Below are 17,932 nucleotides of genomic sequence, written 5' to 3'. Positions count from 1 at the left end.
AGCTCAACTGATGATGTCATCTCTGTGCGAAAGGGTGAGAGTTAAACAGGGTCCCCCGTGGGTATGTGTCGGCGGGGCGACCCCCTGACCTTCAGCCATTCAGTGGGAGCGCAGCATCTCTGGAGGCAGCTTTCACCTGGTTCCAGGTACCTGCGTGGTGTGTGCCTGAGGATGGGGCAGGGGGAGTAAACTTACTTCAAAGCAGAACCAGAAAGATGTTGCTGTAGCTCAGCACAGGAAAAAATAGGTAAATATAACAGAAGCAGGTATTAACAGGGACCTGTAGAAACCTGGGCTTGCAAATGATTCCTGCAGCTTCTGAAGCCTGTGTCACTGCTTCCAGCCCATCGGTGGATGCAGGGTTGAAGTGTGGACATCTTTCCCATCCCAGCATCTTTCATGGTGCAGGGCACTTTGGGTGAAAAGGACAAGCAAAATGTTGACTACAAAATAACTTCTGTAGATAGTGGAGTGTCGCTATTTTGCGCAGTAAGTTTTCTTTATAGTCACAGTGATACCAGTACAGACTTGGGGGGGGGTGTCTCAGTGTGAGGACAGGAGAGACAGCCTGGGTGAGATGATTTGGGCCCTTTTAAGCTGATGAAGGCCAGCAAAGACATCTTGTCAGAGCACAAACCCACTTTATTTTCTTGGAAACCCTGACCACGCTGTCTGAAAAGCCTCACGCTGCACAGAATAATGACCGATGTGGAAGCAGTTGGGCTTGTCCGTACACCTTGGTCTATCGGTGCATTACACAACCCAGGAAACTCATCTACTTTGGCCTTTCTAACTCGGTTGCATAAGGCTTTTCCCACAACAAGCCTGGTTAATAACTTTGAGAAGGCTGACTGAGCAATTGTCAGGTCCTCAGCACTTCTAAGCAGGCCTGGATATGTGCCATGTAGACCAGAAAGTCCTCCAAGGAGCTGTGGGCTCATCTGGAATGTCACAAAAAGCCCTCATTGTTCCGCCTTTCAGTGCGGTTTAAAAATGAAATACCATGTTCTCCATTTGAAGTTTGCTCTCTCAGCCTGCTGGCCTCTGACCCCTTCCATGAAATTGTTAGCAAATACAACAATTGTGAAGAGGTTTTGTTGTTGTTGTTTGCTGCCTACACTGACTCAGCAGCTATTGGTCTGCTGATGGTAGAAAAACTTTGTGAGCCATCACAGAGCCGTCAGCGTGTGGTGATGCACTTCAGATGAGTTATCCTTGGTGGGTACAGGAGCATCACAGGGTACCTACAGGTGTGCTGTGAAATCACCTGTGGCTTGAAATGACTCGTGGGATTCCCATAACGTTCCCAAGGTCAGGAAGGGCCAGAGGTGTTTCTAAGTTTGGGAGTCCTGGTCACAAAACTCCAAAGTGCCACTTTAAAATGCAGCTGATTATCCAGTGAAGGCAAGAGACCAAATTATATTGTCTCTACGTAATTTTTTTAATATCTGTTATTTCTGAAGTTGTGGGTTTTATGTTATTTACTCTGAATAGTGATGCATTTTTTATTGCTATTAGCTATTAAAATGACATATTAATTGTTTCTGCAATTAAAAATGTGTTCAACTCTCCTCTCTGCCAGCATTTGTGACATTCAGAAGTCATAAACATCAACTACTCCATCGTTTTTGCTGTAAACATGTCCTAGAAAAGCCATTTCATACTGAAGTCAGGCTAAGAAATGCACCACAGCAGCATTTTAGAAGTTCTCTCATGAGGTTCAAAGGACATTAAAACTCTTCCCTTGACCCTTCCCACCAGGTGGATACTTTGATTAGTAAACTTAGCCACCGGCTGGCCATCAAAGATCACTGGAGTAATGATCTGTGACACATAATACTCAAAAAGTGAGCAGACAGGTGCTGGTGGAGGCTGCGTGCTGTGAAGTCGCCGGGGCTATCGTTGTTCCAGGCATTTGAACTCTGAAGGTTTCAAGCCCCTTTCCAGCTGGGGGGCCACGGGCGACAGCGAGCCGCAGGCCTGACCTTGGAATTAGCGGTTGATGTTTTGTGGTCTGTGCGATGCCAGATGAGGAGAGCAGAGTGTTTCCCCTCCTTGCCCACCCCCATCCCGAAGCCTGTATGTGAGCTCCTGTCGACAGGCTACTACCACGAGAAAACAAAATGTTTGGCTCACAACTGGGAGGACAGAGTTTCTAGTCTTGTTGAAGCTTTGTGGTTTTTATCTTGCTAATGAAACGGAACAGAGGGAGACACTCAGACACCAGGGCTTGTTCTGGCAAACAAGCTGTGGCTCATACCATGCCATGTGGGTGAGTTTTGTTCCAGTGCAGGTACCGCTAAGAAAGCCTGATGCAAAGAAAGGCTGATTTTTGTCATTGTGTGCAGGGGATGACCATCCGTCCTCTCGTTGACTTGCTGGCTGTCAAGAGGAAAAGAGAGAGTGCTCCCACAGTGGGAGAGCAGATCCATATTCGGGTAAGTGATACCTCTGCCAACATGTGGCCAGAGCTTTCCAATAGGCTCTGCTGGTAGCAGTATGGTCCTTCTGAAGTGTGGGTACCTCCAGGGACTCTGCAGATCTGCAGTTTTACCTGAATCTTCTGCCCTTCGGTCCCTTTCCAGGTTTTAAGTCCTATGCAGCTTCCGAACCATGGGTTGTTATTTGTGTTGGATTAGAAAGCACTGACTGAGTCAGGCTGATGTTGCATTAAATGGTGCACAAACATGACAGAAAACAATGATTACTCACCCAAAAGTTTGTACTCTAACCTAAACTCCAACTTTTCTGCTTCTCTGGAAGGAGTGAAAAAGAAAACAAGGCTTGGCTGCTTTCAGGGTTGGGATCTCCCATGTGTTCGTGAGTCACATCACCACCACCAGTGTGGATATTTTTGCAAGAAAGTTTAGAAAAGGGAGGGCAAGGTTAGCACCGTGTTGGAGGGAACCACTGAAGTGCCCCATCCCTGGGGGTGCTCAGGGCCAGGCTGGACGGGGCCGGGGGCAACCTGGGCTGGTGGGAGGTGTCCCTGCCCCTGGCGGGGGTTGGGGCTCGGGGGGCTGTCAGCTCCCTCCCAGCCCAAACCAGGCTGTGATTCCATGATTCTGAGTTCATAACCCAAAGGTGGAACTTAGTTCACCTTCTCGCCATCCAAACATTGGCCTTTCTAGTCATAGAGGACTTCTTCAGAGAGCGTGTCAGCAGCAGGAGAAAGCGGGGTGCTCTGCATGCCTGGGTGAGGCTTTGCATTTGCATCTGCATCCAGTGGAAAATTTTGTTTCCACACTGGTTCACCAGTCACATTTCTGCAGGTATGAATCCTTCAGTAATATTTTTGTCTTCTTTTCGGGTAGCTAGAAATGAAGACATCGGGTCTGAAGACATTTATAAAATCTGTTTGGCACCCTCACAATTAGGCTGTATTGCGGGGCTTTGTCCGAGGTTCAGAACAGTTCAACAGGCTGAAGAGTCTCTCCCTATCACGAACAGAGAATACTTTTTTTCTTTTGTTAGTGTGTGAATAGTACATTATCTCTGCAAATGTGTTTATTAGCAAATGTGAGCTGAAAATGGCCCATGTACCAATGAAGCTGCGAAGGCATCAATGCAGGTAGCTGGAAATCAGGGCTGCAGAAGCCAGAAACAGCTTTCTTCCTCAAATTTATTTTTCTGTCCACATCATCGGGATATTTTTGCTTGCAAAAGCGATCATCAGTGATGGGGAGGCAGGGGGGCAGGTAATTTCTGCAATGTGAGGACTCTAAACCTGTACCAGGCTGCAGGGCTGAGCGAACCACTCTGAAATTTTTCTGTCTCTGACCCCCCCAAAATAATCTTTTAAAAAATCAGACCTGGAGGAAGCTCCAGGGACATCAGGGCCTGAGTGTGGAGAGGTATTGACCTGTAGTAGAGCAGAGCCCTCTCCCAGGTTAGAAATGCCAGTAGGAGGGAAAGCAATTTGGGAAATTAGAGATTTAACTTCTAGATGAAAAAATTGACTTGTCTGGGATTTTTAATGTAATTTTAAACAATAATAATGTTTTTGTATAAGGCGTGATATGACCAATGATTTCATTTAGTGGGAAGTGTCTGGGGGAAGGCAGTATTTCTTATTCAAGTCAAAGCATCATTTGTATGTTATCTGCATCTACATCCTGAAGATAACTGATCTCCTGAGACATATTGAGGTTTTTGAGGACAATTTGAGCATTTCCTGCTTATCAAGGCCTGATATGCAGGACATGCAAGCCATCGGCCACCCTATACATATCACAAAGAGCATATCCACGTCCCTCAGCGATTATTTTTTGCTCGCACAGACCTGAAAGCAAGCAGCCAAACCCCTTATTGTACTCCAGGACTAAGGGATACACGTGGATGACTGGATTGGGAATTAGCCTGACATCCCTTCTCCTTGTTTGCCGGCACTGTGTACTGGGCTAAAAGCATCTCCCGTTTTGTCTGCTGGCTTTTGATGTTTGCTGACTGAATTCATCAGGTATGCGATGCGTGCAACTGGTGTATAGCAAAATCCTCTCTTCTGTTTAGTTCTTGGATCATTTGCTGGCTGGCATCGAAGATATATCTGGACACTGGGGACAGTACTACTGGAAAGACAAGTAAGGATTTGCCAAAATGCAACTGTGTACATGTGTAGAAAAAAGTGAGGCTGGTTTCTATCCCCTAAGATTCCACTGTGGGCAGCTGAGCCTTGTTCAAACTTGTGGCACAAGGCTGGTGACAGGGGGGCAGCTTTTCCTTGGCCAAGGTGAGACCAGGTTCTCGGGGCACTCCTTTCTCTTCTCCTGTTGTGTTTGCCCCTTCTTATACAAAGAAAGCTGCTGGAAGCGAGGGGGCCATGCCAGCACAGCGCACAGCCCCTGTGGCTTCAGCCTGTCGCTGCCTGCAGCGGTGCTGCCCCTGCCCTCCGGCCAGGCTGGGGACCCCAGCCCCGCCTGTTCACAATTAACACTAAATATATGAGCTTGCATCACTTGGAGGGGCAACTGCTTGTTGTGGACTGACAAATTACAGAGGTTCTCTACAGATTTATGTAGCAAAGTGCTCAATTTTCATTAAGCTCTGGTAGATTACACGTGTAGGAGATATATATTTTTTTTAAATAAATACAAATAACATCAAATATACTAATGGAAATTACCAGGTTCAATTCCATGGCTGTGCAGAAATATGCAGCTAACTTAATGGTAAGGACTGATTGATGCAGCTGGTAGGGATTTTCTTAGGAATGCCCATGCTTGGAAGTGCCACTAGAGGGTATGGGAACTGCTGCTGTGCTGCGGAGTGTCCTGGCTCCTTGCAAGCAGGTTTGTGAACAGCTAAAACCAGCCAAACTTGAGCATCGGTATTTGGTACTGGCTACTTTTTTGCCAAATGTTGTGCGGCATTTGAGCAGAAAGCGAGAGCAAATGACTCAAGAGGAAATCTGGAAGTGTTTAAACCTGTTGCATCCCCTGGGGCTACTGTATGTACTTGTAGTGCTTAGAGTTCATGATAAACCTGGCACTTTGGGGAGTTTTTATTGTATTTGGCAAAGTTTTAATATCTGAGCTCGTGTGCTATAATGCAGAAATAATTAGGGATTGACCTCTTGGACCATTGATTTCTGGAAAGAAGGTAATGGAATATAACAGAATATGAGGCAGTCATGGGCTAGGAACCTGCTGGCTTGCTCAGGTCCATTTTGGTGTCGGAGAGTCATGGGAAGAGGCTAAGCCTGTTTTGTTCTCAAACAGATTAGAATATTTCAACAGCAAATACCTGCAGAAGATCCTACTTCGAGAATACGACCAGCCAAAATCGAGTATCGTGCTCCTCTATGAAAAGCTGGAGAGGAAACACGCCATTGAGCTGGCAGAAGCAGGGCAGCTGGGTCATGCTGCCTCTCACCCGTCCCTGCTGTAAGTGCTCCCCTGCAGTCGTCCCCTTTCCGTCACTCCTCCCAACCCTCCTGCCTGAGGGAACGGGTATGAAAAACTTTTGCAAACTTCTCTGCCTCTTCTTCTCTTCCCTGCTGGGCTAGCCCATGGGAACAAGCAAGGTAGCTTGGACAAATGCAAAGTAAATGCTATTTAATAAAGATTAGTAGGTGGGTATTAAAAACGGTCAGGTGGCTGAGCAACCTACTGGCATTGATGGACACAGATTCTGACTTTGTATGTGGAGGCTCACCTGTATACCCCAGAGTTACACAGGAGCAGTGCTCTGTAGAAGAGGCTCTGCCACCATTTTTCAATGCCTTTGCACCATCACGCCTACTGAAGGGACCAACAGTGAGCGTGAGCATCAGCTGAGACAGTGGCGTCAAGTATTTGCATGTCAGAACGGCCGTCTCATCCCTCACTGAGGCTTCTGCTCGGTCACAGCTCCCCACAGCCCTTTTAACTACCAGGGAGCACAGGGACGGACGGCACAGCCCCGGTGCAAACACCGCATGCCACTTCTGCAGCGAGCTCTGTCTGCAAGGGTTATGCCCACGGGTGGTGGGGTCCCAGGGGGCTGCTGCAAGCTCTGGCCTTTGGGGATGTGCTGGTTGCGCTGCTGTGCGTCTACCGAACTAAGATGTTCTGGGTTTTTTTGCAGCAACAACAGGACTGTCATATCGGACAAAAAACTGGTGGATGCTCTGAATCCGGATGTCCTGGAAAACATACAGGAAATATTGGCAAGGAACCTGTACCGAATAAGGAGAACGGTATAACTCTTCCCTCAATCTGTATTTTAGATGTCCAATAACAAAAGTTATCTCAGTTATCTGAACAGCCTGAGCAGATGTTATGAATATTTACATAATTACTAATGATGTCTCTTTGTGAGCAGAGAATAGTTGGCTGTGGAAGCCAGATCCAGTTTCCAAGTCAGTGGCACATTTCTGTTTTCAGCATGACAGCTTTTGAAAGGTTCACCTAGTCAGCCTATAATTTCATGAAGTATTTTAGGCATCAGTACCCAGAACCAGAAAGGAGAAAGGAGGAGCACGTGGATCTTCAGGCATCAGGTTAGCAGATCCAGCAGTTGCAGCAGCTCCTGGTTGCCTACAGGGCAGAGCAGGGATGGGATTATCCTCATGTTGCATTTTTTCCCATAGAAGAGAACACAGTCAGTGAGCTGCAAGTGAGAATTAATCTGCAGAGGTTTTAAAACCGCTTGGCAGTCTTGCCATGAAACTGGTACAACTAGTTAAATAGCGCAGAAGCTACCTGCTGTTTACAGAACAACTCCTGAATTATCTGTCTGAGGTTTTCTGCAGCACCTAGGACTGTGCATTATAATTGCTGTTCACGTGGCGGTACATGGAGCCTTATCCTTAAAATCCACCTAAGCCTTTGTTTTATGGATTACACATGAAATACTGAGTCCTTGGGGGTGCAGCTGGTGTGGGCAGCTCAGCACAGAGAGATCAACCACCCCCTCCTGTCCCTTTGCTGAGCCGGGAGAAGCGAATAGATAAGGCTGGGAGACAACTATAGAAATGGTGAACGGGATGAAGATGAAGGCAATACCTCCTCTTCACACTTACTCCTGTCTAAATCCAGCCTCACCCCTTTTAGTGACAGTTATCCCAGCTCCCACTGATGTTAGTGGGAGATTTAACTTCGACTGGTTTATGGTTTTTGAAGAGGATTTATGGTTCCTGTTGATTGTATGATTAATATATGAAGGTGGGGTCGATATAAAAAACATTGGAGCGGAGGCACTGAGGCCAAAGACACCTTGAATAGAGTAGCTAATGCTAGGTTGGTGTGTCACCTGGGCTAATAGAGATGCATCTCAGTCTTGTCGTTCAGCGATTGCTTGGGCACTTTTGCATGAAGAAGCAGAGGCTGGAGTCCTGTCTTCCTTCTTTGGCTCTTTCCCTCCATCCCCGCCTCCAGTACTGGGGTAGATCAGTTTTTCCCCATAACTGGGCAGGATGGCTAGAGGGTGTGAAGACCCCTGACAGACACAGGCACTAGTGAGGGAATGCTGCTAGGAGCGAGGGATGGTCCTGCGGCCAACGTGGTCTCTCTGGTGCAACGTGCAGGGACCGGCGTACAACAGGCATACCCTGCCCGGGGAGACCGAGCCCGCGGAGCATGCCAAGGAGATCCTGATCCTCCGGCACAAGAGCCTGCGGGTGGAAGTGAGTGGAGACGGCACGGGCAGCTGCAGGAAGGAGGTAAGAGGGAGCAGGGAAGGCTTGGACCTGCAGAGACCGTGCACGGGCTGCCTTTCCCCGCGGGTGTAACTGGCACTAGGAATAGTGCTGTTTATTGCTGGTGCTATTTCCTTCTAAAGGCAAATCCCGGTATCTTATATTAAAAAAAAAAAAAAAAAAGCGTCTTTCAATGCGAAGTTGTGCTCCAGTGAGTAGGAAATACCGAGGGGAAAAAAGCAAAACCCAACCCAACTCCTGACAGACAAATGAACCATCCTACATGCTGCGCTGCTCAGTGCTTTGTGAACACAGGCTTCCATCCATGCTAGGAAAGTTATTTACTGAGCAAATGTTATTAATTTGGTTTCAGTCTGTACATTCAGAGGCCTGTTTTTCCCATGTTTTCTTTTCTGGGAGATTTTGTCAAAGGCGGGAATGTGGTTCGCCCATTGTCAGCGGTCCAGATGGACTGTAAATATTTGAAACTGTTCTGTGATTTCCCCCCTGCCCCAACCCTTTTGAAAGGACAGAAACATTACTGCAAGCTTTCTTGTTTATTCTAGAGGTGATTTTTTTTTTTGGTTTTAAAAGCAGCTATAGTTCTGGGCTGACTTGGAGAAAGTAAAATAGAGGGAAGTGTTGCATACTGGATTCCTGGGAGAACCACTTTGAGTCCAAATTTACTGCTGGCACAGCTCCACGCCTGTTCATGTTCTGAATTAGAGGAGAAACAAGGTAAATACGTTGTCTGTGGCTGGTGAAGACTTTTGCTGGCTTCTTTGGGAATCAGCAAGAGAAGCTGGGCCAACATTTCCCAGTGGAAAGATGAAATGTTCCAGGAATGGTGCAGGAGGAGCAGGCTTGGTCTTTTCAACCCCTCCTATCCTCTGTAACTGTTGCTCTGGAGGAGAAGCAATTAGCTCCCCCAGTATTTTGCTCTCACCCCCCAGGTCAGCAGCAGTAATTGCCGAGCCATTCCTAAATTTCACCCGCTTCCCTGCATCTTAGGTTTTGATGGCTTGGACTAGAGCACGGTCCAAGTGCGAACTGCAGCCTCTAGTCTGGGCAGCAAGGCTCCCTCGTGGAGGAGAACAGAATGACCTTTTAAAAAGAAATAATTTATCTTTCTTTATTTAGATAGTAATTTTCCACAACAGCAGAAGAACTTGGGACTGCCTCAGGCTTTCTTCCACTCTGATTTCTTTGTTCAAATGCCAGTCATTGAAGAGCCCACCGAGAACGGCAGTAACGCACCAAATGCTGCTGATTCTCAGCCCTTCATTCACAGAAAGGTGTTCCGGCTCTTGCAAACAACTTAAAAGATTTAATTTGATCATTTACATGCTGATTGGTACTTAGAATTCAAAATAGATAGGCAAGAACATGGCATGTTCCTGTAGAACATTTGGTATAATTAAACTTCAAAAGAACAACATCAAACTAGGGCTGATTTTGAGCACGATGTTACAGACTTTAAGGACATTTGGTTGTTAACCCTCGCGCTCCTGCTCTCCCCTTTGCTGCTGCTCCCCTTAGGCACTACAGTGCAGTTGGTAGGAAACGTAGCACCTTTGGGAAGATGGTTTCTCCTGTTACTTTGCTTACAGCTGGCCTTTCAGGGAGTGGAATATTTTGAGGGGAATTGCAAAAGCCGCAGAATTCACTCTGTTTCTGTACTGACTCAGGGATGGTGGCTCGTGCCCTATGGGAGCGGTGAGCGCTTCTATGGATTATGCAAAATGCCAATTTAATGCTGAATACTGCTGTGTCGTAGAAGCCATCTCTTGGTGCTAATCACGCCTCTTTACAGCAGCTACCTTTGCTTTGTGCCACTCTGAGTGAAGCAGATGTAAATTCTGAGAGCCCAATCCCATGGCATCTCTGACGTCGAAATGGCATGACTCTAAGCCCAAGAAACATCCTTCTGCACCCAAAAGGAAAACCCAGGCGTGTTCTGTGTGATCGGCAGCTTATTTGCTAATGTTCTAGAATAGCTGCCTCATTGTACCGCAAATAGAAATAAGGCGATACCCAAAAGCAATGGGATGATGTTCTGAAAGAGCCCTGGAATATTAACACGAGGTGGGAGGGTGGGTGAATGCTGTTACTTTATGCTGTAGGAGGACAGATCGCAGAATTTGTCAGCAGGAAGAAGGAACAGTGTGCTGAAAAGTAGATTTCATCCCATTAAAAGCAGCTCAATATTTTAAATTTTGGGGGAAAAAAATCTAGCCACTCTGATTTAGTTTCATGCCAGATTGACAAGCAAACGGCATTTTCCTGTTTTAAAAAGGAGATGAATGAAAAACATAGCTGGTTAGTGTTTGAGATTTTTCTAATTGTCAGCTACTCCATCTTTCGTAGTCCCAAAAGGAAGGGTTTGGCCTTCCAGGTTTTGAGTCAGCAAGAAAAAACTAGATGCTCTCCGGCCACGCACGTTCCTGTTCTGCATTTCACCACGAGATGGAAGCATTACAACTGTGTTTGTAAAGCCAGCTGGAAATCAAGGAACTGCCAAACAAACTTCAAGCAAAGGGCCACTGCAAACCCTTTGGTGCTGCTGAAACACCTGCACATCTACTGCCAGTCTTTGGAAAAAGCTCTGGTGATACATTCCATCAGTGAGGTTGTTACAAGCTGAATGAATAATGTAAAAATCCCTTTGGATAGTGGAAACAGTGCTGCTTCTGCTCGCTGGCTGTCCGTGCATACATTTTTCTTTTTTAGTGAAGCTGGTTAGTGCTTTGCTATTAAAACACGAAGCTGTTACAGCTCAGTTAGATTCACCTCATAGTTTATTATGTGCTGGTTGGTCTTTTCCCCCCTGTGTCAGTCACCACGAAATAAGGTATGCTTGGAAGAGCATCTTTCCATAGGTCTGTGGCTCCACCAGGTTTGGGGGGAGCCGAGCATGAAGTTCACCTTTCATGATGGACAATCCATCCCCTTCCCCAGTTGGTGGGGAGAAACCAGTGCCTGCACCAGGACAGGCACAGCTCCGTGGCCAACAGCAGGCTTCAGCCAGGACGACTCGCCCCTTCTCTCTGACCTGGGTGGCTTCAGGTGCCCTTGAGGTGTCTGCCTTCGCTTGGTGAGGGATGGCTCCTAGGCTGCGTTGGAAGCCCCCGCCAGGGAGAGGTGTGAGGGTCAATAGGGAAGGCAGAGAGAGGAGGTAGGAGAAGGGCACTCTTCATCCCTCTCGAGTCAACGGCGCAGGTTAAATGATTTACACCAGGCAGAAAAACCTTGGCAAGACTACGAGGTGACTTCAGATCTGAATCGCAGCCCAGAGGATTAACTCCAAGACTATCTATTTCCAGCAGAAAGTTCGCCTTCCTCTGCCTAAGGACAAAATTCCTGCCGAAGGCTGCTGCTTCCTGGAGCTGTGCATCACGCTGGCTCTGAACGCTGTCCGGATTTTGAGATTGCCTTATTTTAGGCAGGGGTCCAATGCAGCGTACGCTGGCAGAGCGGTTTCTGAGACCCAGGATAGCTTTTATTTACCACCGAGCACCCAGAAAATCCTTGCACCTGTAGCCAGGCAACTTCATCCTCTTTTCTTCTGCCAAAACATGAGCACACTCCCCCAGAAGGAGCTTATTTGGAGCTGCCTGTAAGCCATGTGCGTAAATGACATACTGCCTTTGGTAATTATGTCGGAGCCCTTTCATGGAGCATGCTCTGAGAATCATTAAATGCCCCTGGGAATGGCTTTCCAGGGAGCTGGCCGCTGCTGCTGGAGCCGGGAAGGCATTGTTATTAAAATGGTCAATAAAAGTGTGAACAAGGGATGGAGAGCATCAGTCCTCGTTAGGGGAGGGAACGAACAGAAACAAAACAGAAATCCAGGCTGGGAGGTGTCCAGAGTTATTTTGGCAGTCTGGGTTTCTGGACCGAGGTGCCAAATCAGAGCTGCGTAAGAGACTTGTTCCCAGTTTACAGAAGCACTGAACAATTCAGGCAGCATTACGACACCTGATTATTTTATTTTTTTTTCCCCCCTGAAGGGTGGAGATTAGCACTGGAGTGAAAGGACAGGGAGCTCGTTAGTGCAAGCTCATTACCTGCCTCCTTGGCCTGCAGCCGAGGTGGGGGACAGCCAAGGTGAGAGGCGCCCGTGGCCTGGGGATGGGCTTTGCCCCCCACGCTCGCCTGCCCTGTCCTCCCCGGAGCTCCAGGGCTGCTCCGTCCCATCCTGTCTGTTGAATCACTCCTGGAGAGCTCAGACCTCTTCCACAAACTGGAAACAAATCACTGTCTGTAAATATTTCCTGCCATCTATTTGGTCTATTTTTAGTGATAGTTCTTTTTGTTTTTCTTGGCAAAAGTAAAACAAATGGAAACAGAGTCCTTGGGGATTGCAAATGGCTTGTTTATGAAGCAGGAGTGTCATTAGCAGGCTTGCTAGCAATCTTCGTAAATGCATTAAAGTACTTTTCTTCTTTAATCACAGAAGGACGACTCCTACCTGGCGCAGGGTGACTCCAGCACGCAGCCCAAGCTGTGCCGCTCCTTTACCGGTAAGCTGGGGAGCCGGTGGGTGCTGGCAGCGATTTCCTGCCCCCCCCTCACTCACCCTGCTGCATCCCCAGGGATGGCCCCACGGGTGACAGCGAGGATGTGCTGAGGTCTGCGGTGTGTCTGTTGCAGGGCTGGGATTTGGGAGACAGTCAAGGCAAAGCCCCCTGCCCACCCTGCAGGCAGCAGCGGGAAGACCTGGGCTCTGTGTTGCGGGCAGGGCCATTGCTGCAGCCCGGGGGACAGAGCGGGGCTCCTTACATCGCAGAGTCACAGAGTCACGTAGGTTGGAAAAGACCTTTAAGGCCACCCAGCCCAGCCCCTAACCCAGCGCTGCCAAGCCCACCGCTGAGCCGTGTCCCCAAGCACCGCGCCCGCGGGGGTTTTGAGCCCCCCCGGGGACGGTGACAGCACCGGGTCCCTGGGCAGCCTGTCCCCCTGCCCGGCCACCCTTTCCGCGAAGGAATTTCTCCTGAGATCCCCCCTGACCCTCCCCTGGCACAGCCTGGGGCCGTTCCCTCTTGTCCTGTCGCTGGTTCCCTGGGGGAAGAGACCGACCCCCCGGCTCCAGCCCCCTCAGGCAGCCGCAGAGCGATGGGGCCCCCCCGAGCCCCGTTTCTCCAGGCTGAGCCCCCCCAGCCCCCCCAGCCGGTGCCGCAGCCCCTTCCCCAGCTCCGTGCCCGTCCCTGGACACGCTGCAGCCCCTCAGGGTCTGTCCTGTAGCGGGGGCCCAGCCCTGAACCCCGCGTTCGCGGGGCCCCCCCCAGTGCCGGGCGCAGGGGAAAATGAGCACCGTGACGAGCATCGTGAGTGAGCGAGCAGAGCTTCGAGCCTCCCCACCCCCCAGTGTCCCACCTCGGCCCCACCTGAGGCCGGGTGTGCCGAGCGCTGGGATGCGCTGCTGGCAGTGGAGGTGCTCCGGGCAGCTGCGAAGTGTGTCCCGGTCCAGGTGTTTGACCTCCTCATTACCTGTGTGCTGCAAGGGGGTGTGTGTGAGTTTTCATGCAGCTTTCTTGTCTCCCATGTCCAGCCAGGCCAGCGTTTGAAACTGGTACCATTCCTCATATTCCATGAAGTGCTAAGATTTTTGGCAGTAATTGCAGGTCATTCTGCCCATGGTGACGCTACTGAATAGACTAAAACCTTCTAAAAGTTAATGATATTTCAAAACATGAAGTTTGTGCTCAAATTCTTTCAAAAAATTATATTTTTTTTCTTGCTAACTATTATTAAAATGCTTTTTGAGTGCCCCCTTAGCAGCACTATCTTTTGAATATCTGTTACAGAAGGATCAGTGGCTCAGGGCCTCATGTTTTCTTAAGCCCAAACTCAGATAACTGAAAGCTTAGTTTTCACACTTAAAAAAAAAAAAAAAAAAAGGTTTATGAACTTTTATGAATTAAAAATGGTCAATGAAGCGTCACACAAAGTATAGCCAGTCAAAACTGTAGGCAGAGTCGTTTCAGCCTCTGAACCTCAGTGACATCATCAGTGGGAAGCAGAGCACTGAATTTTTATGATGCTTGGCACACCTTTTAGGACAATCTCATCTGTAAGAATGGTGGTTGAAAAGATTCAGTGTTCATTGAAAAAAACCCAAAAAAATAATGTTGCCTCCCAATATGGGCTGAGATAGCTTAAGGGGCTGGGTCTGACATTAACATACAGAACATTTCTTTATTATATATGTACTGGAAAAATATTTAAGAAGGGAGAAAGTTTCCTTTCAATCTTTTTGTGTTCTTCTATTTCTAATGTTTTCTTCCTTTGTAATTTTCTTTAAACAATTAACTAAAAACTTGCTAAGTAAAGAGCCGTAGAACAGCTGGCAGGTCGTCTGCATGATGCTATCTTACTATGGGTTTGCAAGAGTGGATGGAAGGAACACAACCGTGTGGCATTTGTGTGTTCATAACATGGACATCTGCTGGGAATGCAGCTATTTTAATCCACAGTGTATTATAAATGTTTAAACTATCTTCTTCTGGAAGAAAAACATGAGTGTGAGCAGAGTGAAGTGATAAAAAGCGGTGTTTCTAGGTGGGGTTTGTTGGGCTTTTTTTTGCCCCAGGGAAAATGTGGGCACAACGCCCTGACATACCTGGTGACAGGGCTGGAGGAGACCGTAACCCTTCCATCATGACTGCACATACATCCCCTGCAAAAAAATCACTTAATGTGGTGACATGGAATCGTAGGTGCTCCAGCATGACACCTGCATCTTTAAAAGCTCTTTTAAGGTAGTCACAGATGTGAATTTTTGTTCTGTAAAGTTGCTGATAGGGACTGACAAAAGAATGATGATACTGGTCAAGATATGTAATAGATTTCAAAGTACGAAACAGGGTGTGAATTGTCTTTATTTTTCTTTTTCCTCCATTGAAATACTGATCTTTGTTTTTTGTTTTATAACTGAAAAGTGATCCTTGTGGTGGAATAGCTCATCTCCAATGAGGAAACGGCCACCTCCGTAGTTTTCGGTATTTCTTCATTCCTGTTGATGCACAAAGGAGAACATTTCTCACACAAGTTAGTGTTTTTCTCTTCCTGCAGTGGGGAATGTGGAAAAGGTCCGGGAAGTGAAAGAGAACCGGTCGAAGTCGGTGTGTGTCATCCCACCGCCGCAGCCCAGTGGGACGGCCTGCGCTGAGAAGAAAGAAACGGAGAAAGAGCTGACGTTGGAGATGTGAAAACACTGGTAGATGGCTTCCCACGAGGGATCTGGCTGTCTCGTGGCTGGCTACTATACATGTAGATAATGTAAATAAGACGCATATTGAAAAGGACAGCACAGACAGGGCAAAACATCCTGAGTGGTTGGCATCGAACGTGCTCTCGTTGCACAGTGCTGGGTTTCTAGAGGGAAAAGGGGCACAGCTGAGCACTAGCAAGGCAAGGTAATGTCCGAGGGAGAATTTCTTAGAAACATCTGGGAAAATTGTTGAAACTGTCTACGACTGCAAGAAAGGGTGTTTTAATAAGGTGAGATATCGGGTCTTCTCATTAGTCAGCAGGGATGGAGTAAACAGCAGGGAGCGTTTAGGTTATACGTTAAGGAAACTGTGGTCTCGAGGGGGGTTTCATGGGGCGCTGGAGCATGCCATCTGAAAGGCAGCAGAAACAGTGAAAGATCTTTCCTGCTCCTCAGGAACTGATGGCTCCTGACTATGAATGCTCATCACCTGAAATCCAAAGCCAAATCATGTAATTAAGTGGGTGTCATACCAGAGGGACTGTCCTGCACCTAGACATGGTGTTCTTTTAATGAAAACTTACTACAGCTGCATTAAAAAGGGGAAATGTATTGTTACTGATTTTGTAAAAAAAATATTTAAGGAACGGCTCGCCTCAAAAAGTAAATCAGGGAAGCTCCAAATCCGCTGGTGATACTTTTGCAAGCCTCGTGCGCTGCGGCTGGCTGGCTGCAGGAAGCCTGCAAGGGCTCACTGCATGATCTCTGCTGCTGTGGCCCAGAGCTGCAGGGGCGGCGAGGTTTGGATGCATCTGCCCAGAAGATGCGGCAGAGAGAGGGACCCAAACCCTCACTGCTGTGGAGCACTTCTGCCAGGAAGGTGCCATCCCCTCTGCAGGGCAGGTGCAGGTGACCTCCAGGGGTAGTACCCGAGGGAGACGGGTACCTCTGCGTTTGGGTAATGCTCTTTGAAACTCCAGGTAAGTGTTCAAGACTTTGAATCCTCCTCCTTAGCTGAACCTGATAGGGTAAGTTTTAGCATTGTAAATGTTGAAATTCTTTTTCTTATTTCCCTTCCTCTGCATTGAAGGATCCAAGAATATTTAATCTGAACAAGTGGTTCCTTCTGAAATAAAAGTAAAAGCAACTGTAGGAATTTGCGTGCTCCTGCCCATGATATTTTTAGACTTCTAGAGTTGATCTCCTGTTTGCAGAAATACTCGAGGAGACCACTGCCTAGTACTCTGGGGCTTTAATTTTAAATTAAAGACACAAAATTGTGTGTACTTGCTTTGCAATGATGTGGAGGTCTCATTTTCATTTGAACAAACTCCTTTAGTGTCCTGACATAAGCTGATGTAGTTAGCTTTGACGTGAAGGCCATTCTTCACTGCCCCACTGCTGGAAATTCACCTCATTGCAAATGAAAATTGGACCTTTTAGCCTTATATGTGTATTTTGTGTGTGTATACGCTTATATATAAGAGTTTATTGATTTTAGTGTAAGTCCATTGTCATCTTCTATGACTTTATTGAAATGTTGGCTTGTTCCTTAGTTTAATTCACCTTGCATGGGAGTCGTGTGGATTTGACTACACAGTTTAGAAAACTGCCTGTGCTTCAATATGTTGTAATATACAACTTACACGAACGTGTTGTAATGTACTACGTTTCTATTTCAATTAAAGATGCTGTATTATGAAATCCCCTCAGTTATTACCTCCTCGCACCTGCAGCACGCTCAGGCTGACGTCAGGGTAGCAGTGGCACGGGGGGTGTCTCTCTGGGTGCCACCGCCCCGGCACAGCAAGCCTGGCCGATCCGCTTTGAACAGTGGCGCATTCAGCTCTGCCCCGTGCAGCCCTTGCGCAGCGATCACAAGATCACCAGTAAGGCAAGCAGTTGTAACCAGTGAGAAAAATGGGCTGTTCATGGGCGTAAGCAGTTGCATACAAGTTCAAGGGAAAAAAACCCTGAATCTGAAGGTCCTTGGCTATCTGGGGATGGAATGTCCACCCTTTACCTCCAGTTTAGTGTCCACTGTGTTTAAAATTTCTCTTTAAGTTCTGCAGAGTAAATAGCTATAGAAAGATTTACTAAGATGGGTCACTTTTATCCTGTAGCTGGAGAGCAAAAATGAAAATAAATCAAGTTGCTTGCCAAGGAGTTTTTAAATTTTTTTTAAAAAAATCAAGGATAGATACTTTGTGAATCCCTTGGCCAATTCCTGCATACTGTTTTTTTTTTTGGGGGGGGAAGGGGTGGGGTGGGTGGTGGTTTTTGGTTTGGGTTTGGTTTTTTGGTTTGTTCCCCCCCCCTTTTGGCTTCTGAACTGCCTTGCTTTTGTCCGAAACATCTGGATGTCTGTACTGTCTTTGGCTTGTACAGCATCCATCATGCTTCTGGGCACCAGGTACTTAAATCATGATTTTTTTCCATCTGAGTTTTCCATCATGGAAAATGAGTTCTCTGCAATATTGTTATGGGCTACCAAGGACCGTACCGAATGGTGGCTGTTTTGGCATGTGTCGATTTCTTTGTAATGTTGTAGTAGGCAACAGAAATGGTTAGATAAATCAGGGCACTTCCAGAAAATGGAATTG

General features: G+C 47.4%; 1 protein-coding gene across 1 annotated transcript in view; it reads left to right on the top strand.

Annotated features, from left to right (window-relative positions):
* LOC101918234 (sodium/hydrogen exchanger 2-like) overlaps positions 1 to 17,553 on the top strand; it is a 40,952-nt gene extending 23,399 nt beyond the window's left edge. Inside the window, exons 9-15 of the mRNA XM_055818338.1 lie at positions 2,349 to 2,438; positions 4,510 to 4,580; positions 5,718 to 5,882; positions 6,565 to 6,676; positions 8,006 to 8,140; positions 12,573 to 12,639; positions 15,191 to 17,553. Coding sequence (XP_055674313.1) covers positions 2,349 to 2,438; positions 4,510 to 4,580; positions 5,718 to 5,882; positions 6,565 to 6,676; positions 8,006 to 8,140; positions 12,573 to 12,639; positions 15,191 to 15,327 — 777 coding nt within the window. The 3' untranslated portion in view covers positions 15,328 to 17,553. The remainder of the gene's footprint in view (positions 1 to 2,348; positions 2,439 to 4,509; positions 4,581 to 5,717; positions 5,883 to 6,564; positions 6,677 to 8,005; positions 8,141 to 12,572; positions 12,640 to 15,190) is intronic.
* Positions 17,554 to 17,932: the final 379 nt, after the last annotated feature.

The sequence above is a fragment of the Falco peregrinus genome, chromosome 13 (assembly GCF_023634155.1).
Source record: "Falco peregrinus isolate bFalPer1 chromosome 13, bFalPer1.pri, whole genome shotgun sequence".
NCBI classification, from domain to species: Eukaryota; Metazoa; Chordata; class Aves; order Falconiformes; family Falconidae; genus Falco; species Falco peregrinus.
This window is presented reverse-complemented; position numbering and strand designations above follow the sequence as displayed.